Source organism: Typopeltis vanoorti, chromosome 6 (assembly GCF_054136105.1).
Source record: "Typopeltis vanoorti isolate ZY-2024b chromosome 6, IOZ_Tvanoo_1.0, whole genome shotgun sequence".
In the NCBI taxonomy this organism is placed as follows: Eukaryota; Metazoa; Arthropoda; class Arachnida; order Uropygi; family Thelyphonidae; genus Typopeltis; species Typopeltis vanoorti.
The window spans coordinates 19,163,259-19,189,071 of NC_143554.1; the positions used below are offsets into that span (position 1 = coordinate 19,163,259).

A 25,813-nucleotide genomic window follows, 5' to 3' on the forward strand; every position below is an offset into this window, starting at 1 on the left:
AGTTGATAGGCGAAAAAGGGGAGATATGATTGAGACATTCAAATTGCTAAAAGGATTCTATAGGATTAATTCAGATGATATTTTTGAGATCAGGACTGGTGGTGGGAGAACTAGGGGACACCCATGGAAGCTGGGCAAGAGCGTGGTTAGCAGGGGTGTTAGAGCTGGGTTCTTTACTTTTAGAGTGGTAAATGAGTGGAATAAGCTGCCAGTGTCTGTTGTGGGTGCTATGACAGTGAGCGAGTTCAAGGCAAGGTATGATAGATACTGTGAGAATGTTGAACAGCTGTGTGAACATGATGTTTAGGGCCTCCCTCGATGAGTCTAAGGACTCCTGGAGTAGCCCGTGGTAATAATAATAATAAGTCCCAATAAGTCAATCAGGGAGGGGGGGGGTTCATAAAGTAATTTGTGTTACTATGTTGTCATGGTTGGAGATCTCCCTTATATGAGAACCATTTGAAGAAAGAAAAGTCAATAAATAATATGAATATGAAGAAGAATAATGACAACATTATTATTTTGAAAAATATAATTTATTACACTAATTTTTTGTTGATAGAATAGGCTTTTATATGATGCATATTTCCAGAAAAATACCACTTATCAGTTACACATTCTGGTTCAAACAAATCAAATTACTTTGCAGGATATTGTCATAAGATTCTGCAAGCTGAAACCTAGATGCATTGTTCATTCTGTTCTTAGATTTTATTATAAATTCATCATACTAAAACCATACTATTTTTTGAGTCAGCAACAGCTATGATATTTGCCAGAAATTTGGGAGACAGTCATCTTAAGATCAATTTAAACCCAGCAACTATTAAACAACAACAAAAAAAAAAAACAACTGCTATTTATATATATTAGAGGGGCACTAAATTAAGACTTCAGATCTTTTGTTGTTACAATTTGAATTGTTTCCTACTCTTATCAATCATGCATTGTAATAAATGGTTGTGCTTTGAAGATGCTGGTTTGAAATATAATGAAAATATAAGCGTAATAAGCATCTTTTCATGATTTTATGAAGATACCAGAGTTTGGTGTATAATGTATGATCTTGAATAGAATTAGCATTTTATTCTAGTGATGTGCTGTGCGGTTCAGTTTTCATTTCATATCCATTTAATTTGTGTATGTATACATGGTGAATAGCATCTTGCAGCGACATACAGCAGATACTGAAATTGGGAGATTTATTTGTCCAGTCTGAATGATCTTCAGTTTGAGCTCAGGAATTACATTGTTATTTCAGTGTGTCAAAGTGTAAGATTATGCATTTTGGTTACAACATAACTTCAAGGCTATTTATCATACAAATGTCAATTGATGTGAAAAAAAGATAAAGTAAATATTAAAAATAAAAGATAAAGATTAAAAAAAAAAGTTAAGTATTAGTCATAAGGAAGGACATTATTGTGTTTATTTCATTACCAATACTGTTTTTGAAGCTTGCACTGTTGAAATTGACGATTTTTTGTATGATTATATGGTCTTTGTTAGGATTTTATTGTCTTAGTGTTGTATCAATTGTATTCAGCGTGGCAGCTACTAGTTCTAACACATTGTCACTCAGCCCACCACCATTTAAAGACTATGTTATTCATAGCACAGTTGATGATTTCATAGCTTAGTATACATGCCCCATGTATGCATCTCATTGTTTAAAAATGTAACAGGTAAAGGACAGGAATGCACATGTGTGCATGAAATGTAGACAGTAGGATGGGAGGCATAAATGTTTCAATCTCAGGATGCAACTGCAGTGGAGGTAGTGCTTCAGAAACTAATTAAATGCATTTTGTAGATAATAGTAGGCATTAGAAAGTGGAGAGAATATGAAAGATTTAGATATAAACTTAGACTGTGTATCAGAGGGAGATGGTTTGTCTGATGGCAATGATTGTGTTTGTGAATGTTATTTGACAGCGTGATGTGTGGAGAGAGAAATAGAACTGCTGAGAAAGGAAATTGAAGGAATGAAGACTTAATTAAGGAGATGAATGAAGATATTAGGAAGCTGGAGAGAATGACTAGTGTGAGAAGAACGAGAGTAGGTGTGAGAGAAGGGGGAGGTCACTGATCAAGGGAGAGAGAGGAAGGCAAGCGAATGGGAGAGACAGAGGAAGAGAGGAATTTGGAGAAAGTTGAGAGAATATGGAGGCAAGGTATAGAGAGATAAAAGAATGGGGGGGGGAATGAGGAAAGAAAGGAGAGAGAGAGATTGGAAGCAGTGAGAGAAGGTTAATTGAATCTGTTCAAAGTATCACATATGGTAATTCATTGATTCAAGATTTGCAGAGTAGAGTGCTTGTTTGGTGGAATAATTAGAGAACATGGCAATGCCAGTGAAAAGGGGTGAAAATGTAAAGATGATGATAATATTGGTTGGTACAAATGACCTGAGAGGTAGCATGAATCATGTAGCTCGAGATTTGTGCATAGTGCTGTAGAGACTCGTCTGAGGAAAGATAGTGAGCATGTTACCCTGGTATGATAATACAGAATGAAGGAGAAGATCAATAATAATGAATGAGATGATAGTGAAGAATGTGTAGGAAGAGGAGAAGTCTGGAATATGTGGATGCATGGAGTACATTTGAAGATATAAGAGAGCTGTATGCAAGAGCTAGATTATATTTGTATGCAGAAGGATGCAGGTATTTTGAGAGACTGTTGTTTTCTGGGCAAGTGAGTGTTTCAGGACAGGGAAACTAGAATTGCATGGGTGGAACATAGCAGGGATGGCTTTATGTGGGGATAGAGGCTTCAGAGGGTGTACAGGCAATGAGAGGATGTACACTATTATGCAGAGCCAGGTGAAGTATAAAGGTAGTGATAATGGCTATAAGAATACTGGCAGCACTCTGGTTTTTCTGTTTACAAATGCAAGGAGAATTAGGAATAAAGGTAATGAGTTTGTGTCATTGATTTGCTCATTCTCTCCAAAGATTGTTGGTATCAGTGAATGATACCAACAATTTCAGCAGAATAGGGAAGGTAAAGATGGTGGAGTATTACTCATGATAAGAGATGAATTGTGCCCTCTCAGAGTTGGATGATCACAGTAGAAATGAGAATCAGTAATGGTTTTGAGAATATATGAGATAGCACAATTCATCTCTTATCATGAGTAACACTCCACCATGTTTACCTTCCCTATCCTGCCAAAATATGCTATACCTTTTGGTGAAGGTATAGCATATTTCTTATGGCATTATAGCATATATCTTTTGATTTCTATTCCAGTCAGAACATCTTCCTCAGTTAACTAAGTTTCACTGATACCAACAATCTTTGGAGAGAATGAGTCCATCAGTGCCACAAACGCATTATCTTTATTCCTAATTCTCCTAGCATCTGTATACAGAAAACCGAGTGTGCTGCCAGTATTCTTATAACCATTATTATTCCCCTCATACTTCTGGAGTTTCTAGGACAGGATATGTAAGAGGGATGATAGACCAGGAAATATAGGTGATGAGCAGGAAATGTGGGCCTTTAACTATAGTAATATAAACTGGGCAGAGGAAGCAACATATAGTTCTTAGGGAACTGAAATCATTGGATTTCTGGAGGGACAACTATCTTATGCAGAATATGGTGGAAGGAACAGAAGGATCAAGGGTTTTTGATGTGGTCATAGCATCAGAGAATCTGATTATGATTGAGTAGCCATACTTTCCCCCAGTTGTTGTGACCATATAATCCTGACTTGGAGGATAAATAGGCATGTAGAGGTATCAAGCCAGAAGGAATTTATATGGAATTATAAAGCAGATAAGTATCACTTAGAAACCAGCTTATATCAGTATAATAGTGAAAGAATTTGAAGGAAGAGAGGTCAATAGTGTATTGTAGATACTTCAGAAATAATTGTTGACAGCAATGGCAGATTGTATACATTGAGTGAAGAAGATAAAGTACTTGGAGTCAAATGGATGACAAGAAAAATAGAGGAATTGCCGATGAAAAAGATTATGGATGACATATAGAGAGGTGGAAAACAGTTGTATGAGGAATATAAGGCTCAAGCCAAGATAATGAAAGTGACTAGTATTGTAAGGAGAGAAAAATTAGAATATGAGAGGAAGCTAGTGCAGCAATCCAAGGGGAATCCCAAGAAGTTTTTTTTTCGCTATGTGGTAAGTAGTCATAGAAATGACAGTGTTGGGATAATCTTGCAGAATGGAGATGGGACCAGTGCAGATGACATAATTGAGCTGTTTAATGATCACTTTATTAGAGTGTGCCATTCTAGTATAGCAGACTTTATTCCTAGAATCCTATCTCCTCACGATTCACAAATGTACCACTAATTGAAACCCTTAATCTACTAAAGTCACAGTTTCCCCTGATATATTTGAACTATTTAAATTCACAATACATGCAGGATATTTCACATGGAAAGGGAAAATATACAAACAATTAGATGGGACAGCTATGGGCTCTTCCCCCCCCCCAGCCAACTTCTACATAGAACACCTGGAAAAACTAGCTATCAATACTGCCACTCTCAAACCAACACTTTGGCTATGCTATATTGACGATGTGCTTGCTATTTGACATGGCCCAGGGACGTTGGAAACATTCTTAGCGCATTTAAATAGCCAACATCCAAAAATCCACTTTACAATGGAACTGGAAGTAATAACTGTCTGCCCTTCCTGGATACACGTTTTCCAGATGGTTTCTTATCATTTTCAGTTTTTCGAAAACCCACACATACAGGGAGATATTTACACAAACAATCACACCATCACCCTTCTCAACAGTATGGTATTTTAAAAACGCTAACCCACAGAGCGAGAGCAATCTGTTCCAATGACAATGCCCTTACTGCTGTACTGGCTCAATTACGGCACACCTTCTTGGCCAATGGCTGTAATCCCCACAAAATACTAAATGCTCCTAAGAAACCCCTCCCACTATTCACCACAGTGAACTACAACAAAACAGTCACCATCCCATACATTAAAGGCACATCCGAAAAAATATCTAGAATTCTTAATAAACATGAACCACGCACAGTATTCAGACCGTGTGTCAAATTAGCAACTCTCATCCGTTCACCCAAGGACAGCATCCCTCCTTTATCACATCCAGGAGTCTACGAAGTGCCCTGTTCGTGTGATCAAATTTACTACGGTAAAACAGAAAGAACTGTGAACATCCGCATCAGTGAACATAAAAGATGCATCCGGCACTATCACTAGCCATGCCCAGAAGACCATGCTTTGGATATCCCTGCACACAGGATCAACTGGAAGAAAACAAAAGTACTGCACAGAAGCTCTTACAAGTCAGAGAGATTATTCTTAGAAGCAACAGAAGCCTTGAAACATACTCCAAATCTCAACAAATATGGCTGTATAAATTTGCCTAAGATCTGAAAGACAGTCATCTTAAGACATAACTAGTACCGCGTTTTCTCTCTGTTTTTTAGGACTTTAGTCTTTGTGTAGTAACTGCAATTATTTATTTATATATTTTTTTTTCAGATAGAGGGCTTCTAATTAGGACTTTAATCTTTGTGTTGCTGCTACAATTTTGTTAACCTAGTCCGTTGATTACACCATGTTGTTGTAGTCTCGTATATTGTGACAAACTATGTTTTTGTGCTCTGAAGATGCTGATTATAACACCAGCGAAATATCAGCAATAAGTCAATGAATAATTATTTACTTATAATTCTGTGTTCTGATATATACTGTCAAAAATAAAACAACATGTATGACGAACGCATAAGCCTTTCTACACGTTTATTCCTAGAAGGATAAAGAGTAGTGAAGTGATAGAAGTGAATGAAGAGGATATATTCCAAATACTGAGTACATTAAATGTTAGTAAGGCAGGGGAACTAGATGGAATTTCACCATGCATATTAAGGGAAGGTGCTGTGGAACTGACAGTATCATTGACTTGGCTGTTTAATGAAAGTCTTGTAATTATTACAATTTTTAGGTTGTAATATATGGGTTTGAATATCAAGTTTCTGGATTTCATTGGTTTTCTGATATCTGTGAATTTTATATAGGGGGAACGGTATCAGGGAGTAGGAAGGTGACAAGTCAAGTCACTGACATTGTCACATCACTACAGGAGATATTCAGTTGTTTGCAGATGATGTAAAGCTTGGGAGGGATTTGCAGCAATAGTGCTAATGTTTTGGCTCTTCGAGAGAATTTCAATAAATTGGAAAGGTGGGTAAATGGATGGGGATATCAGTTTAGTGCAAGTAAATGTAAAGTTTTTAAATTTAGGATCTCTTAAATTGTGAATGAAGATATTTATAATTAATAATACTTCATTCATAATTAACATGATCTACCATATCATAAGCAGGACTTATTTAAATTTATTTTGTTGGTCTCTTGCTTATAAAAAAATGTTATTCATGTAATTCCTTTTGAGTTTATTATTATTATTATTATTATTATTACGGGTGACTCCAGGGAGTCCTTAGACTCATCGAGGGAAGCCCTAAGTTTTGTTAGTTAATTTTATTTATGTAATTTTAGGGTATATCATAGACATGAAAAGGCTCTGTATTAAAGTGTCATTTATTTTATTTGCTTTATTCCTTTAATAATAATATAAGAAACTGTGATGTATGTAATTTTAATATATCCAGAAGATTCCTTGTGATATCATTTGATTGGTTGTGAGAAATCATGCAAATTTCTCCTAGCGCGTGTTGGAGCATGAACTACTATATACCAAGGGAAAAGCAAGTTCGAAGTGAGCTAAACCGGTGAGAACCAGTTACTGGCAGGAAAAAGGAACGAGTGGACATGAAAACTAAAGTAAAAAGGAGAAACGAGTGGGGGGGAGTATAGAGAACAGTAGCTAGAGACTGAACGGGGATTTTGACATGCCGAAAACAGAATAGAAAGGGCCGTGAATCACTTGGCATTTTAACTTACCTTTTTCGTAGTTGGATTTCTACCAAAACTTCCTAACGCCTAGCAGTGGAAAAGTGCAGGACATAGGATAATACATATAAGAAAAGGAAGAAATGGGTAGATAATTTAAACCAAGTACAAAAAGGTTATATTCTTCCGAGTCTATAAATCAATCCCGGAAATAGAAGATTCTTTTAAGTTTGTGTTACTACAAAGTAAAAGTCAGCAAGGACTTTAAAGATGTTGTTTGATCTCCTTATGATGTGATGAAGCTATATCCTAGTAAGATTACCTTTACTATACTTAGTGAGAAGTAATGAAAATTAATTCTGCCGAAAGTAATTTATTCCTAGGTTGTTGTATTCAGCGAGTCAAGATTGAATGTGTGATGTGCTAAGACTTTTCCCTCTTTAAGTGACAAATGCTATATTATTGAATTAAGTGTTCATTGACTGAACGAGAATATTGAGAAGTCTATTTGTTGTAATTTAGGAATCTCGAACTTATAAGAACTAATTTTGATTGACTGAGCTTAGAGAATTACAAATGAATGTCCGATGGTTCATGAGTTGTATTCTTTCTGAATATCTTGAACTGATTTGATAGTTAAAATGTTTTGAGATGTAACCGTGGTCAGAGTGAAGTTGTGATTGAAGTTCTTTGTAACAAGAAGAATAAAATCTGTTAATATAGTTTTTAATTATAAATTTTAAGCGCTCAGCTGAGTAGTGTACTAGTATTTTAATGAGAGTTTTATATTCCTTTAATTGTAATGTCCCTGTTGGAACATTGTGTTATGATGTAATTATATGAAACACTGCATTAAATGTTTTTTTTTATCTAAGATCAATCTAGAGTTTGCCTGATTTTCTTTCACTGAACCACTCATTAAATATTTCGAACCAAAAGCGGGAGCTTTGCTTATTAGTAAGAACCTCGGCCTAAAATCAGCTTTATAATAACCTGGTACAGTGGAAGGTTGATTTATCAAAGTTGCTCATGCAATTCAGAACATAGAGTGGCGCAGTATAATACAAATTTTCTTTATCTTTGGATGATATATCAGCCTACAACTAGTTAAATACTAACGAGAGAGAACTATAAGACGATAAAACTTGATTAAGCTACGATCCAACAAAATGGCGCAGTCGACAGGATGTTGATTCACGAGTATTGAGAGATTAAGTTTTTTTTTATATTTAACTTAAGAGGAACTAATTCCTAAAACTTTAGTAGTAAGGTTAAGTGAATCACAGTGAGTTGGTTGTGGAACAAATCAGGCAAAGAATTATATTTTGAATAATTTTAATATTGAAGTTGTGAGAATTAAAGTAGTAAATGATAATCCAATATGGCTCTTGCACCTAGCACAGGAATGGAAGACAGTGAATTCTTCAGAACTGTGAACCCCCAACAGGTCTTTCCTCGATTTTCAGGAGAGGAGTCAGATGATGTATTGTCATTTTTTACATTTATTGAAAAACTCAGAGAGACAGCAAATTGGACTGACTTTCAGTTATTGATATTGCTCAGAAACAAATTAATTGGTAAAGCAAAAACATTTTGATACTCATCTCCAGCACTTAGAGAAACATTTGAATATTCAAAATTTAAAGGAAGCTTTATTATCTCAATTTTCTAAACTGAGAAGTGTTGGACCAAATGTGTGGAAACTATGAAGGATCACACAGAAGGATAAGGAGAGTGTTGCCAAATTCTACAATCGCTTGTTAACTCTTTCTAACAGTCTGAATGTATTCAATGCAGATAAACCTCATTTGGATTGGGCAGTATATCAACAGTTTTGACACGGTGTTAAGCCAGAACTCAGGGAAACAGCCTATAATAAGAAGATCACCACACTAGAGGAGTGCCTTATAGCTGTCAAAGAGAAAGAACAGATGATAGGAGACCTTTGTCTCTCATCCAGTGTAGGCCATGTAAACATCATAGAAAGGACTGATTGTTCCCTAGGCCTAAATGAAACCTCAAAGGAGACTAAAAAGAAAGAGGAAGGGAAGAAAATTAATGAAGAGAATTCCATATATTGTAACTGCTTATCTGAGAGTAATGAACAATCCAACAAGAAATTAATTAAAGAAGTATAAACCTTAGTTCACCAGGAAGTAGAGAAGCTGCAACAACCAATAATGAATAGTTTTGATGAAGTGATGAAACAATTAGCAGCCATCACTGAAAAATCTCAAGAAGACTTCAACCCCACAGCAGATAAAATTAGCGAGATGATCAAACTGGAAGTAGAAAGACAAAACAAGCACATTTTGGCTAATCTGGATAAGGTAGTTCAAGCACTAGACAACTCTAAACAACAGATGTCTATTGTCTCCCAACCTCAGACAAGGAGAGAATATCTCACTGACCGTAGAGATCCTCCTTAAATGCTTTAGTTGAATAAAGTTGGACACATTGCTCCTTTGATAGAAGAAATTACTCTAACAACAAACAAAATTCTAATTTTGGACACATTCCTCACAGAGAATATAATAAGTTTCAAAATTTCCCTAGATTGAGAGAATCAATGATGAAGATTACAGGAAATGTCCAAGGTTATAAATGTAACATTCTGTTTGACACAAGTTGTAATGCCTCAACCATCAGTAAGCAGTATTTCTTGAAAATAAGAGATAAGTTGTGGAAAAACGTTGCCAAATTAAGGAGACCTGTGAGAATTATCACTCTCTCTGACTCGAACTCTACAGCATACGAGAAGGTTTGCACTAAAATTTATCTACCAGATATTAGATTCTATGTCTACCAAGACTTACTTATTGGGTTCTCACATAATATCAGGAACAAATTTTATGGAGAAGCATCACGTCTCTTGTGACTTTTCAAAAGGTGAAATATCCCTAATGAACAGAAAAATAAATGTCAGAAGAAGCAATAAGTCTGTATGCACAGGAAAGATGCGACTAACAGGAAGATTTTGTATACCTAATGAAGAAGAACCTCCTAATAGAGTACAATCATCTGTAGATAAACCAACTGTGAAAGATAGTGATACAAACTCTGATGTACTTGATCAGCCTATAACACAACTTAACACTGACTTAACATCAAGTGTCCAATCCTGAACAAGAAATTGGTACTGGAAATCAACTGTCAGTTAAAATTAATTTTTCTAAAGTAACTGCTTTACATATCAGAACTAGAAATATGAGAAGAGAAAGGAATTACAAAGGAATGAGTAATCACAAAGGGATTACCAATAGAACAAATCACCCAATCATGAGACGACTAAGACTCAATTCTAGTGACAGAGAACAGAACTTCTGCCCTGAAAAGACATTGTCCCACTATAGGTGTAGCAAACAAATTTTTCCCTGTGATAAAAACAGCAAGAATCCAAGTGGAGAAATAGATACACAGACTGTAATGAGAAATTAAATTTTATTCAGACTAGGCACTATTTGAGACCTCAGGAAAGAAGTAGAAAGTCTGAATCCTCCCAGAGATCTATGTGAAAAGAAAAATTTTTCAGAGAAAGAGTAAGCCTTTGCTAAATTGTGAATGAAGATATTTATAATTAATAATACTTCATTCATAATTAACGTGATCTACCATATCATAAGCAGGACTTATTTAAATTTATTTTGTTGGTCTCTTGCTTATAAAATGTTATTCATGTAATTCCTTTCGAGTTTTGTTAGTTAATTTTATTTATGTAATTTTAGGGTATATCATAGACATGAAAAGGTTCTGTATTAAAGTGTCATTTATTTTATTGCTTTATTCCTTTAATAATAATATAAGAAACTGTGATGTATGTAATTTTAATATATCCAGAAGATTTCTTGTGATATCATTTGATTGGTTGTTGTGAGAAATCATGCAAATGTCTCCTAGGTTCGAAATATTTAATGAGCGGTTCAGTGAAAGAAAATCAGGCAAACTCTAGATTGATCTTAGATAAAAAAACAAACAAACATTTAATGCAGTGTTCCATATAATTACATCATAGCACAATGTTCCAACAGAGACATTACATTTAAACGAATATAAAACTCCCATTAAAATACTAGTATACTACTCAGCTGAGCTTAAAATTTATAATTAAAAACGATATTAACAGATCTTATTCTTCTTGTTACAAAGAACTTCAATCACAACTTCACTCTGACAAAGGTTACATCTGAAAACATTTTAAATATCAAATCAGTTCAAGATATTCAGAAAGAATACAACTCATGAACCATCAGACATTCATTTGTAATTTCAATAAATTGGAAAGGTGGGTAAATGGATGGGGATATCAGTTTAGTGCAAGTAAATGTAAAGTTTTGAAATTTGGGATCCACACATGGGATCCTTCATACTCGGTGGTGTTATGCTGGAAGAAGTGAATGAAGCATAGGATCTTGTGTGATTGTGGATAGAAATTTGAAGTTCAGAGGACATGCTGCAAAGATTGCAAACACATCTCAGAGAATTGCCGCAGTATTGAGAACGGTGAACAAGAGACAAAAGTATGGTGGTCATGCATGTAGACTGCAGAGTTTGGTGAATAGAAGATGAAGATGGTATATGATTAAGACATTTAAGCTGTTGAAGTGTTATTATCATACAAACACTGGAGAGATTTTTCATGTAGTATAACAAGGGTAAGGAAGAAGTACAATGGGTCATCCCTGGAAGTTACAAAAGGAAATAATTAGTAAAAGGGTACACAATAAGTGTTTTGCATGGAAAGTGGTAGGAGCATTGAATGCATTGCTTGACAGAGCGATGAAGGTGCAAGCAGTGGATGAGTGTAAAGAGTGGTGTAATAGACTTTGTATTGATTACAAAGTTTGTATTTGATTACAAACCAAATTTATAATCCAAATCAAGTTTATATTGATTACAAAGCATTGAATGCATTGCTTGACAGGGCGATGAAGGTGCAAGCAGTGGATGAGTGTAAAGAGTGGTGTAATAGACTTTGTATTGATTAATGTTGACTCCCATGATGAGTCTTATGACTCCATGGAGATCAAGAGGATAATAATATGAGGATACTATTATATTATAAGAATAATATAATAAATAAAATATAATAATAATGATATTATATTAATACACACATCAAAACTGCTCTCTCCAAAGCACAATTTATAATGAACACTATTATAATGAGTATTACAATCATATATACAGTCTGTGCTATACTCACACACCACTGCCCTGAAATCATATGCATAAATATGCTGAATGTCATGACCTTTGCACAGACTACCATCTCAAATTGTTAAAAACCCATAAAATACTTATATACCAAATTCTGCATCATTGAAGCAAAACTCTTCCAAGTGAAAGACATGATTCTAATTAACTTAAAAAAAAGTCATATAAGTCATGGTATTTGCTAATCTATACTTAGGTATAAGTCTACACAAACACTGCAAACAATCATCTACCAAATTAGAATAATTACATAAGAAAAATTGTTTCAACAGTGCTTTAGAGGCTTAATATTAAGAGCATTAAAAACCTGAAACACTGCATACTGTTACTAATAGATTACTTCAGTAACACCTATTGTAACAACAGAAACACCTATTTCATAACACTTTTATTTCAGAAAGGTCACCAGTGGTGTGCCACAGGGGTCAGTTTTGAGGTCGTTGTTGTTCAGTTTGTATGTTAATGATATTGAGTTGGGTTTAACTAGTGATATCCAGCTATTTGCAGATGATGCAAACTGGGGATGCAATGAGTCTGACTGAGCAATGCACAGTCAGACTGATGTTAATGCCTTACAAGAGGACTTAAATAGATTGCATGAATAGACAGGTAAGCGGAACTGTCAGTTCAATGTTGCCAAGTGTAAGGTTTTGAGATTTGGTAAGCAACGATGGGATGCAAAGTATACACTTGGTGGGGAAACATTAACAGAAGTAGAGGAGATGAGAAATCTAGGAGTGATGGTGGACAAGGACCTGAAATTCAGGGACCATGTTGCACAAGTTGTAAAGACATCACGTCGAATAATGGCAATGATGCAGAGAATCCTGACATGCAGAAATAGAGAGGTTATGATTTCATTGTATAAGGTCTTAATCAGGCCTCATATGGATTATTGTATACAGATTTGGTCGCCAGGTTTTCGTGGTGATGAGAATATGTTGGAAAAAGAAAAATCACAAAGGTAGTCAGTGGTCTTTGGAATATGGCGTACGAGGACAGATCAAGATAATGTAAGTTGCAGAGCCTTGCGAATAGGAGGAAGAGGGGATGGATATGATTGAGACATATAAACTGGCCAGGGATTGTTATCAGGTAGACATGGAAGAGATTTTTCATAGAATTGGAGAGGGGAGTAGAACAAGAGGCCATTGCTGGAAACTGTATAAGGAGGATGTGAGCAAAGGAGTGAGAAGCAGGTTCTTTGCATGGAGGGTGCTTGTTGAGTGGAATGCATTGCCTGAGTGTGTTGTGGATGTGGACACATTGAATCAGTTTAAGACGCGGTTGGACAAGCATTGTATGCAATAGTGAGTATCTTCCACGATGAGTCTCTGACTCCATGGAGGTCGGGCATTGATAATAATAATAATAACACAATCAACCCCAACTCTACACAACTAGGCAGGCACTACAACAACTCATACAGTTCATTAGTAAGAGAGCATCTTATATTCATCCTATTCAACAGCCTGCCACAGAATTTAAAACACATAATTACAGCACTAAAACAAACTGTGGAAACTATATCAATACAGTTAGTATAGAAGATTATACTTAAAAACACTTCATAAACCAGAAACGACAATGCCTAGTCTGCTCCATCCAAAAGAAGTACTAAATGAATATATGGTCATTCCATTTTCTTCATAAAATCTAAATGTAGTTTCAAAGTCAGATTACAGCACCCAAATCTGCTTATCCTTACAACTACCATTATTATTGTTGTTTTTAACATTGATATTATTCACTTAGCACTTATACTGAACTCTTCTAACAGAACAGAAATTGCAGCATTTTAACAGTATGAAAGTAAATAACCTGAATTATAATAATCTTTCTGTCAAATGTATATTTATTGAAAACACGTACATTTTGTACACATAATCTCTTAGTGAACAAAAAATATAATAATATCTTAGTTGTATATAAATCAATGCTATGTATTCATAATGAAGATGATAATAATAGTTTTTATGTAATATTTTGCATATAAAATATGTATTTGCATGTATGAATTATAAAGAGGGATAACTAATTTGAAAAATTATTATGTAAACTGCAACATGTAATAATATTATTTACTTAATATTATTACATGGTAAAATACAAAGTAAATAATATTATTTACTTTGTGTAATTGTGAATTACAGTATTAACTATAAATTTTCTTGTATCAATAATAATATTATTATTATTATTGATACAAGAATTATTCTCATTTATCGATGACAATTCTGCAAATTATAATGGTATTAATTGTAATCTATACTAATTATAATTGATATTATTATAAAAGTTGTATTTAGTCTAAATTTTAGTGCATGCATGTAATTTATTTGAGAGATAATAAAACTGTTAAAAATGTTTTAAAAAAATAGTAGTATTATCAAGAAGACCCACAATGATAAGTATTTAATGTGTTAAAACTGTTTAAGTACGCTTTGAAGTTATTATGATCACAGATTAGAGAATATTACTTATTTAAATAAATTGTTTCCATGTCATTCACTTAGGTAAACGTCGTACAACTAGCCATCCATGTCCAGTGTGTGGCAAAACTTATGTTAATGAAGGATCACTCCGAAAACATATTGCCAGTCATCCTGAAACCACAGCTGTGAGCTCACCTTTACGGATGTGGCCTTGTACTGTTTGTCAGAGTGTTTTCACACAAGAAACTGGTTAGTAAAATAATTTATTCAAAAATAAATTTCTATATTCATAATAATTCTGATTGGTTTAAAGTTTTTATTTTATCAGTATTTACACTGTTAGAAATATTTAGTTCTTGATTAGTTTCTTGAAGGAAATACAGACAGAGAAGGCCTGAGAAACGTGGTATCTTAAGGGGAAAGTAATTGAGGAACTCAGTGGCTTTCAGTATCTTATAATCTCTTATCAGTGTGAAGAACTCCTGTTCAGAAACAGACAGGGCTGATTAGGAATGACTAAGACAATGGTCAGAAATTTCTTAAATTTTAGAAGGATGGATCCATCACTCCAGCAACAAAGTAGAGAATTCAAGATTAAGCTATTTTTTGATAGCAACTTATGAATGTGAAACTTGGAACCTAAAGAAGTCTGATAGATAGAAAAAATAGTTGCTTTGGAGATGCTTTTGCAATACAGGAGTCTATTGAGATTCACATATATGTAGAAAGCAGACATATAGCTTGGGCCTAGAAAGGAACCAAAGGACTATGAGACTCCTTAAGACAGCAATGGCATTCAAAAGCTGAAATATTTTGGACATATAAAAATGGAAGGACTTCTCAAAAAATTTATAGAGAAGGAAATTGAAAATAGCAGACCTTCAATTTGAGATGAATGGATGGATGGTCTGTCAAAAGTTACAGATCTTCAGAGAGTTAAGGCTTAAAGAAAAGCTTCAGAAGAGGTCACTTGACAAGAATTTGTTTGGCACATCACTAAGGTATGGGGAAACCCTGTAGTATGTGCTTGCTGATGTCTAATGAAATTATGGTGGAGTGATCTTTGCATTACAAGAAATATTTCTTAGTTACCTCATTACTTACTCAATTATTTCTCTTTACTCCATTGGGAGCATAGGGCCTCAACCACAGATCTTTATCTGACTCTGTATTGCGCTTTACTCTTCATCTCTATTCAGATCTTACCAGTCTTTCTGATATTTTCTTCTATTCCTCTCCACTGGCTCATCTTTGATCCATCTCTCTTCCTCTTTGTTGTGGATTATCCACTCTATGGTTGTTTGACTTCATCTTTTTCAGGGTTTTTTAGTACCTGTTCTGTTCATCTACATTTTCTCTGACTGAATGTATGACGTCAGTCAGAGAAAATGTTTTTGTTTAGTTATTTGCCATAATTCTTTATTGGATATATTTTCTGGCCATTTTATTTGTAGAATTCTTAAACATTAATTTACAAAGCTTTGCAGTTTTTTCCTAATTGCTTTTGTTGTTGTCCATGTTTCTGATGCATAGAATAGAACTGATTTGATAGTTGTATTAAATAATCTGATTATAATCTATTTCCTTTGATCTCCATGTTTTCCCTAACATGCTAAATATTCTCTGTGTTCTCTGTATCTATGGTCATGAGAGTTGGGTAATGACCGAAAGAATGCGGACACGAATCCAAGTGGCTGAAATGAGGTTCCTTTGAGGGGTCGCGGGGCTGACAAGACTCGATGGAGTCAAAAGCTCTGCAATTCGGGAAACTCTCAATACTCAACCGCTGCTTTTCCGTGTTGAGAGATCAGAGTTACGTTGGTATGGGCACCTGGTCAGAATGCCACAAGAGAGGCTCCCTCAGCAGGCCCTCTTTGCCAACCCAGAGGGTGGGAGGCCACGTGGAAGGCAAAGGATTCGCCGGATAGATTATATAGAAAACTTTGGGTGGACATGTTTGGGAATCCCACCAGAACACCTGAGCTTGGTAGCAGAGGATCATGACCATTGGAAGTTCCTCTTGCAGCTGTTGCCCCCACAACCCAATTAGGAAAGGTGGGCCTTGAAGATGTATGTATGTATGTACATACTAACTTCCTATCTACAATTTAACTCCAGATCACTCTATTACTCATCAAGACTCCAAAATTATCAGATCTTATATTTCTATCATCTAAGGCACTTTTTACTGTATCAATCCACCTATATATATATATATATATATATATATATATATATATATATATATATATATATATATATATATTTATTTATTTTTTTTTTTTTATTTTTTTTTTTTTCAGATATATTTAATTTACTTCCATAACACGTTACTGCACGCTTATTGAGATTCCATTGTAATCATGCTCCGTAACTGTATGTTATTCCTAGTATTGTTTGAACTAATGTACTGATGATGTCCCAAGATACATCATCATCATCAAATTCCTGCCATGTACCCTCAAGGGGTGTACAGGATACGATAGTACTACATGAAAAAATTACATCATTACTAACTTCCTATCTACAATTTTCCTCCAAATCAGTCTGTTACTTGTCAAGACTCCAACATTATCAGATCTTATATTTCTATGGTCTAAGGCACTTTGTACCGTATCAATCCACTATATCTTTGTATTCCTCTGGGTCGTTTTCCTGCCAACCTGGCAAAGAACACTTGTTTTGTTAATCTTTCCTCTCCCATTCTATTTAAGTGACCATACCACATGAGATTAGCTCTGCTAATGTATTCCTGGATGCTGACAATGCCAAGTTCTTTCCTAATATCCTCATTTTTAATATGATATTGCCATTGATGCCATCTGTTCACGCCTCTAATCTTTCTCAGGACTCTCATATCTGCAGTCTCTAGTCTTTGGTCAAGTGTTTTACTTCTAACCCAGCTCTCAGATCCATAAGTTAAAACTGGTTTGAACACCGTCTTGTATACAGCTAATTTAGTGTTCCGACTAATTTCTCTCTTATTCCATATGAATTTATTCAATTGACTTCCCACCATACCAGCTTTGCTGATTCTGTTGTCTATTTCTATATTTAATTTACCATCTTCACTAAAAATTGTGCCTAAGTAGCTGAAATGTTTTACTTGTTCCACAAGTTCTCCATTCACAACACAGCTGACATTTTCAACGATTCTGCCTATTTTCATTGTCTTTGTCTTTTTATTGCTGACCTTCATACCATATCTATTACAACAGTTATTCAATTTAGTCAGAGAATCTTGCAGACTTGTAGCGGATTTATTTAGAAGTATAACATCACATCCGCATAAAGCAAAGAGCTGACATTAACATCTCCAATTTTGATATCATGTTTAATACCACTTTCCTTCATAATGTGATCCATATAGATAATGAATAACAGAAGGGATAATGTACATCCTTGTCTCACACCAGATTAAACACTAAACCATCTTCCTGTACTTCATTCAATTCTAACTGCTGACTTACAACTCAAATAAAGACTAAGTATTGCTTGATAACTGCAGCGTATTGAATAGCTTCTCTCTTGGCACCTTGTCATATGCCTTTTCCAAATCGACAAAACTCAAATACAGATCTTTGTTATATTCCCATGATTTCTCCACTATTTGTCGTAAAGTGAAGATCTGATCCTGACAGCCTCTATTTGGCCTGAATCCAGCTTGTTCTTCACCCAGCTTTTCTTCCACAATTCTTCTCAACCGTTTCTCAAGTATACTTGCATAGATCTTGCCAGGAACACTCAGTAGGGAAATACCTCTGGTATTTCCCTACCAAGATACTTGGGATGAAATATTTATGAATTAAATAGTCATTACTGGTTAGTACGTGTGTTTTTTAGTGATAAGTTACAAAGCTTTCTAACTTATGGATCTGAGCTTCATTCAACTGGTTTGAACACTGTCTTGTATACAGCTAATTCAGTGTTCCAACAAATTTCTCTCTTATTTCATATGAATTTGTTCATTTGACTTCCTACCATACCAGCTTTGTTGATTCTGTTCCTAACACTTGGATAAAGGATTAAACTAAATATATTATAGTCTATTTCCATATTTAATTTACCATCTTCACTAAAAATTGTGCCTAAGTAGCTGAAATGTTTTACTTGTTCCACAGGTTCTCCACAGTTGATAATTCACAATTTCATTTGACATTTTCAATGCTTCTGCCTATTTTCATTATCTTTGTCTTGTTATTGGTGACCTTCATACCATATCTATTACAACAGTTATTCAATTTATTGAAAATTTATTTTCCACTTGGTTAGACTATAATAAATTTAGTTTACTCCTTTATCCAAGTGTTAGCAAACAAAGTTTGCTCCTGAAGTATTTTCAGGACTGAGGCAACTCGTAGCAAAGGTGGACCAAACTCTAATCACACCTGTCTCAGTATCTCCCATAATGGAAAGCACATCTCCTTGCAGATATGTATAATGCTATGCATTAAAGGAAGGGCCACTACCCAGACCGGTTTCAACCTTTATTGAGGTCTCATCAGTGGGAGTTAGACCCAGAAGCAATGGGGAGGTCATATATAGTATACGCCAAAAGGTGTACCACCTTATTCTTAAATTATTCTGGATTCAGAGAAAGATGTTTAAAGTTTATTTTCCACTTGGTTAGACAATAATAAATTTAGTTTAATCCTTTATTCAAGTGTTAGCAAACAAAGTTTGCTCCTGAAGTATTTTCAGGACTGAGGCAACTCGTAGCAAAGGTGGACCAAGCTCTCATCACTCCTGTCTCAGCCAGAGCTTTGTCTGGCTCCCACTGACGAGTCCTCAATAAAGGTCAACACCAGTCTGGGTAGTGGCCCTTCCCTTAATGCATAGCATTATACTTATCCGCAAGGAGATGTGCTTTGCATTATGGGAGATACTGAGACAGGAGTGATCAGAACTTGGTCCACCTTTGCTACGAGTTGCCTCAGTCCTGAAAATACTTCAGGTGCAAACTTTGTTTGCTAAAGCTTGGATAAAGGATTAAACTAAATTTATTATAGTTATTCAATTTAGTCAGGGAATCTTGCAGACTTGTAGCAGATTTATTTAGAAGTATAACATCATCTGCATAAAGTAAAGAGCTGACATTAACATCTCCAATTTTGATATCAGGTTTAATACCACTTTCCTTCGTTATGTGATCTATATAGATAATGAATTTTATCTAAACTTCTAAGCGGGTGAGGATTTTGTGAACGATAAATAAAGAGAGGCTTCATCTTATAATCTCCAGAAGCACTGCCACATTGTAAAAGTGTTACACGCTCCTTCGAAACCTTGTAGCCAGGCTGTGATTTTACATTTTTTGCTAAAAATGTTGTAGTGCGCATTTTTTTCCATAATAAGCCTGTTTCGTCAGCATTAAATATCTAATCACCAGTATAATTTCCTTCTTCAATGATCTGTTGCAATTCACCAGGAAAACTAGCTGCTGCTTTTCATCGGTACTTGCAATTTCACCTTGTACACGAACACTGTGAATGCTCGATCGTTTTTTGAACCGATCAAACCACCCTGAACTTGCAGAGAAAGTTTCTTCCACTACTGATGCCGAATCATTTTCGCTTTCTAATTGTTTTCTTTTTAAAGTTTCAAACAGATTCAATGCTTTTGTTTTTATAGTCATTTGACTAAGAGGAATTCTCTTTTGGTTACAATCTTCTATCCACACTGACAACAGCATTTCCATTTCAATCATAAGATGGCTTCTGTTTCTCGTAGTTTGGGACACAGAAGAGGTCGATGCACTTTGTCCTAGTTGCTTATAGTTTGCATCATGGTCTAAAATATGGCAAACAGTTGATTCATTTAGATGGTACTCTCTTGCAATTTTGCTTTGGTTATGCCTGCTTCATACTTATTTATCATATGCAACTTATCTCCTAAGCTGATCACTCTGTTTCTTCTTGATAGCTGTAGACTTGAAATCATCCTTGTTTCTTTTAGCATTCATTGTAGGGGTAAATAACAAGAGAAATAAATATCCACATGTACTTCAGGAAAGGGCGGATAGTTACTGGTAAGTGGTGAGAAGACGCCGTCGGATAAAAACAAAGCGCTACAAGAGAGTGATACCTGGAGAGTAGCGACTCGAACTGGTTGCATATGTAGTGGACTACATCTTGCAGCCACGATAATTCGAATTTGGAGTGCAATAATTGGAATTTTGGTATCAAATTATAAACTGCAATAAATCGAGAATCGCGATAATCGAGGTATTCCTGTACAGTAAACCCTTGATTTTATGGACCTCGATTTAACATTCTTCGGAATTAACGGACAAAATTTCCAGTCTGTATGTCACATGTGAAAATCAATTTTTTAACATATGCACTCAGAAAATCTAGTTTATTATATAATGGCCTTTCGGATTTAACGGACACCCCCACTCACCCAAATTAGTCTGTTATATCGAGGTTTTACTGTATGAATGAGGAAACGGAAGTAACATGCGGCAGAACGAGAGATAGTGAGCTTGCAGGAAAGATAGAGAGTAAGATTGTCAGAATGTAAGATTTAATGAAACAATTATTGGAAATGAAAAATTTAATGAGCAATATGTGGAGTGATGTTAGGTGTCCAGTGGAAACTAATAAAATCATACAAGAGAACAGAATGAAAGAAAAAAGAATAAAAGAGGTGACAAATGATTCCAGAATAGCAGTATATGGTATCTCCATATACTGAGAGAGTCCATAGGATCTGCTATCCAGGTTGGAGAATGAGTAGGATAATTAAGGCATTGGACATGAGGAAGAAACAGACAAGACAGTTAGTCATGATTGTAGGGATGAATGATCTAAGTGGACATAAGAAGGATGTCAGCAGGAATATCCGGAGATTATTGAGAAGAGTGAAAGATAACAGTGTAATAGGAAAGGTTGTCAGTGTGTTGCTGATTTATGACGATGATGAATTGCAACAGAGAGCCAAAATCATGAATGGTATGCTAGCAGAGCTGTGCGAGAGAAGTTTGTGGATGTGTTGCATGTGTGTGTGAGGGAAGAATGAAATTATACAGGTATTGATGGGTTGCATTTAAATGGCTTTGGAGCAAGTGTACTGCAGAAAGTGTTGCTGGATGAAAGTTCAGTGTGTTTAAGTACAGTATGTGATGCATGCAAGAGGTCAGAAGAAGAGATGAAGGGAAAAATCAGGAGAGTGGTATTGAAGTGACAAAAGTGTTGTGGAAACAGTAGTAGTGTGAGAGGTGAAGAGAGAATGGGAATGCAAGAGGAACAGGGAAATGGGGTGGAGAGCTCTAGTGAACAGAGAGACATGACATAGGGAGAGTGGATGTTGAAAGCAACAGTGAATGTGTGTGTGAAGATAGAGTATATTGCAAAGTTGAGACTGTGCAGATGTATGTAGTAAGTGGTCATAAAGCTGATTGGGCAAGTGTGGTGGGGAAATCGCAACTAACACATGAATAGGACTGGCTGTAGATCTAAAAATGAACTGCTGTGCTTGTTTACAAATGCCAGAAGTATCAAAAATAAGGATTTACAAATGCCAGAAGTATCAAAAATAAGGAGGATGAAATGGTTTCAGTAATTGAGTTTATTCGCCCCAAAATCATGAGAATAAGTGAAACATTGTTGAATGAAGATGATATCATAACGGGAATAGGAATGGAAGGATACAGTATTTTTCGTGAGGATAGAAAGGGCTATAAGGGAGAGGAGTTCTGCTGATGATAGTAGGGGAATTAAGTCCACATAATGTAGACAAGAAAGGGGGAAATGCTACTATTTCCCCTAGTAGCAATGGTGATGAGGCAGTGTGGTGTAACATGGAGGTTGAGAGGAAGACATATTTAGTTTGGATGTTGTTATAGGCCTGGAAATGTGGAGGGCGGTGATGAAGAAATGTATAAACAACTTGGATTAGTGACCATAGGAAGGGTAATTTTATGGGTGATATAATTATGGTGGTATAGATTGGAATGAAGAGATAGCATTTGGGAATAAGGAAAATGAATTTCTCGAGTTCTTGAGAGATAACTATCTCAGGCAGCACATGAAGGAGGGCACTCGAGGATTGAGAGTTTAGATCTGATCATTTCATCAGAGGAGGATGTAATTGTGAGTGGGATTTTTAAAAATTCCTCAGGTTGGTGAAAATGATCATGAAGTAATCACCTGGGTTGTTATATGCAGATTTTCATGAGGAAAGGATATATGTGGAATTATAAGGCTGGTGATTATGACAAGCTTAGGAGAGATCTTGAAGCTATAACATGAATGAGCGGTAAGGAAATAAATACTGCATGGGAACTGACAAAGAAATACATACTAGCATCATTGTGTGAATGTATTCTGAAGGCCAAAAGGTGAATAAGGTAGGTGTAAAATGGATGAATGTGGAGCTTAAGCATGAAATCCGGAAAAAGAAAGTACTTTAGAAGAAGTACAAGATGAATAATAGTAATAATCAGTCACATGAAGAGTATAAAGAACAGGCCAGGAGAGTGACTTAGTAAGGAAAACAAAAAGTAGAGTATGAGCAGAAATTGGCATATCAGGCAAAGAAAAACTCTAGAGAGTTTTTAGATATGTGGCAAGTAGAAGGAAGAATGATCATGGTAAGATGAACTTAATGGATGAAAGAATGGTAACTGCTGCAGAAGGAAGACGTTGTATTCAGTGATCAATTTATAAGCATGTTTCATCCTTATCAGAGTGGAATCATTAAGAACTTAAATGTAGAGGACATAGGAGAGGATGGCTTAATTGTGAGTAAGCAGGAGATTTGAGGAAATAAATAAGATTGATGTCAATAAAGTGATAGGATTTGATGACATATCACCACGCATCTTAAGGGAATGTTTCAGGGCATTGGCAGTAGCATTGGCATGCCTATTTAATGTCTTACATGTCTTACAACAGCACAGATTCCAAGGGATGGAAGGAGGGTAAAATTGTTCCACTGCATAAAGTTTATGATAAGGCTGTAGCTTCAAATTATAGGCTGGTCTGTATATCTGCAGTTGTAGTGAAGGTACAACATTGGGTCGTCACTGGAGAGATTGGTGAGAAGTAGGATACAGAAATGGGTTGATAACAGCAGTATTCTCTGTGGTTATCAGCATGGGTTTATTAAAGGGAGATTATGTTTCAGTAGCTTACTTATGTACTATGACAAGGTGACAAATACGTTGGATAGGGGAGATGCATATAGAGTAGTGTACGCTTTGATAAACTTCCACATGACAAGCTGTTATATAAATTGGAAACAGATGGGATTGGTTAACAGACTTCTGAGTTGGATTAGTGACTGGATGTCAGATAAGTATCAGAAAGATGGATATGGGGGTGTGGTATCCCGAAAGAGAAAGGTCACTGGTGGTGTGCCACTTTTGGGGCCATTGTTGTTCAATTTGTATGTTAATGATATTGGGTTGGGTTTAACTAGTGATATCAAGCTGTTTGTAGATGATGCAAAACTGGGGAGAGCAATGCACAGTCAGGCTGATGTTAATGCCTTACAAGAGGACTTGAATAGATTGCATGAATGGGCAGGTAAGTGGAACTATCAGTTCAATGTTGCAAAGTGTAAGGTTTTGAGATTTGGTCAACAACGATGGGATGCAAAGTATACACTTGGTGGGGAAAGTTTAATGGAAGTAAAGGAGATGAGAGATCTAGTAGTAATGGTTGACAAGGACCTGAAATTCAGGGGGAACATTGTACAAGTTGTGAAGACTTCACATCGAATAATGGCAGTGATGCAGAGGACCCTGACTTGCAAAAATGGAGAGGTTATGATTCCAGTGGCATAGCTTGGGGGCAGGGGAGGCCTCCCCAGGGGTCACTTTTTTGGAGGTTTTCACATGAGACACGATTTTATTTTTCGACGAGTCTTTTATTTCTGTTAACTTAGTAATTTTTATTACTTAATTAATAATTAATTTTTAATAACTATACTTACAACTAAAATAAATAAATATAACAAACCCTTACATTTCCCTATCATATTATAATTCAAATTCTTAAAAATAAAACAATAAAACGCATGGCACAGCGATTGCTTTATTGGTTTATTTCTTATACTGCATCTCAGCAGCAGTACTGCACGTTCAGTACACGTTTGCAAAAATGTTTTTTTTTTTTCTTCTAATTTCGAATATAATTAAGGCCATCGACAGGATTTTAGGTCCCCGGTAATAATAACATTTCTGTGGGTCCCTGTAAGGGTTTTTGCTTAATCCTTTTGTTGTGTTTATGCAGTGTATAAAAAATTAACAAGCAAGATTTCGTTTTTACCCTAAAAAATGTTAAAATGCCTGATTCATCATTAGCTTTTTTAATCTGTTACACATTTATATCCATTGGGTTGTTATCAAAACTATTGAAAAAATATTTATTGTGTTGTGTATGTATATTTAGTCTAGAGTCTAGATTTCAACATATCTTTCATACTGCTGCATGTTTACGGCGATCAAGTAGCTGCAATGAAAATGCCCACCAGTCTGACAATTGGTGATAGTAACTAATCCACAGATTGTTATAAATTTGATCTCGTTAAGTGCATGTAATATCTTTGTGATTTCACATCATTCATCATCATCATCAAATTTCTGCCATGTACCCTCAAAGGGTGTACAGGATATGAGTACTACATGAAAAATTTACATCATCACTAACTTCCTATCTACAATTTTCCTCCAAATCAGTCTGTTACTTGTAAAGACTCCAACATTATCATATCTTATATTTCTATCTTCTAAGGAACTTTTTACTCTATCAATCCACCTATATCTTGTTCTTCCTCTGGGTCGTTTTCTTGCCAACCTGGCAGAGAACACTTGTTTTGGTAATCTTTCCTCGCCCATTCTGTTTAAGTGATCATACCACCTGAGATTAGCTCTGCTAACACATTCCGGGATGCTGACAATGTCAAGTTCTTTCCTAATATTCTTGTTTTTAGTATGATATTGCCATTGATGCCATCTGTTCGTCTTCCTGATCTTTCTCAGGACTCTCATATCTGTGGTCTCTAGTCTTTGGTCAAGTGCTTTACTTCTGACCCAGCTCTCAGATCCATAAGTTAAAACTGGTTTGAACACTGTCTTGTATATAGCTAATTGAATAGGGAAGAGAGAAATTAGTGTTCTGACTAATTTCTCTCTTATTCCATATGAATTTATTGAGTCGACGTCCTACCATGCCAGCTTTGTTGATTCTGTTATCTATTTCCATATTTAATTTATCATCTTTACTAAAAATTGTGCCTAAGTAGCTGAAATTTTTTACTTGTTCCACAGGTTCTCCA

The 25,813-nt window shown here is 35.4% G+C and overlaps 1 protein-coding gene across 1 annotated transcript in view; it reads left to right on the forward strand.

The window, feature by feature from the left end:
- The window catches only part of LOC150105317 (uncharacterized), a 512,354-nt gene that overhangs the window by 480,578 nt on the left and 5,963 nt on the right, over positions 1-25,813 (forward strand). Inside the window, exon 7 of the mRNA XM_090393928.1 lies at positions 14,612-14,779. Within this exon, the coding sequence (XP_090250054.1) occupies positions 14,612-14,779 (168 nt within the window). The remainder of the gene's footprint in view (positions 1-14,611; positions 14,780-25,813) is intronic.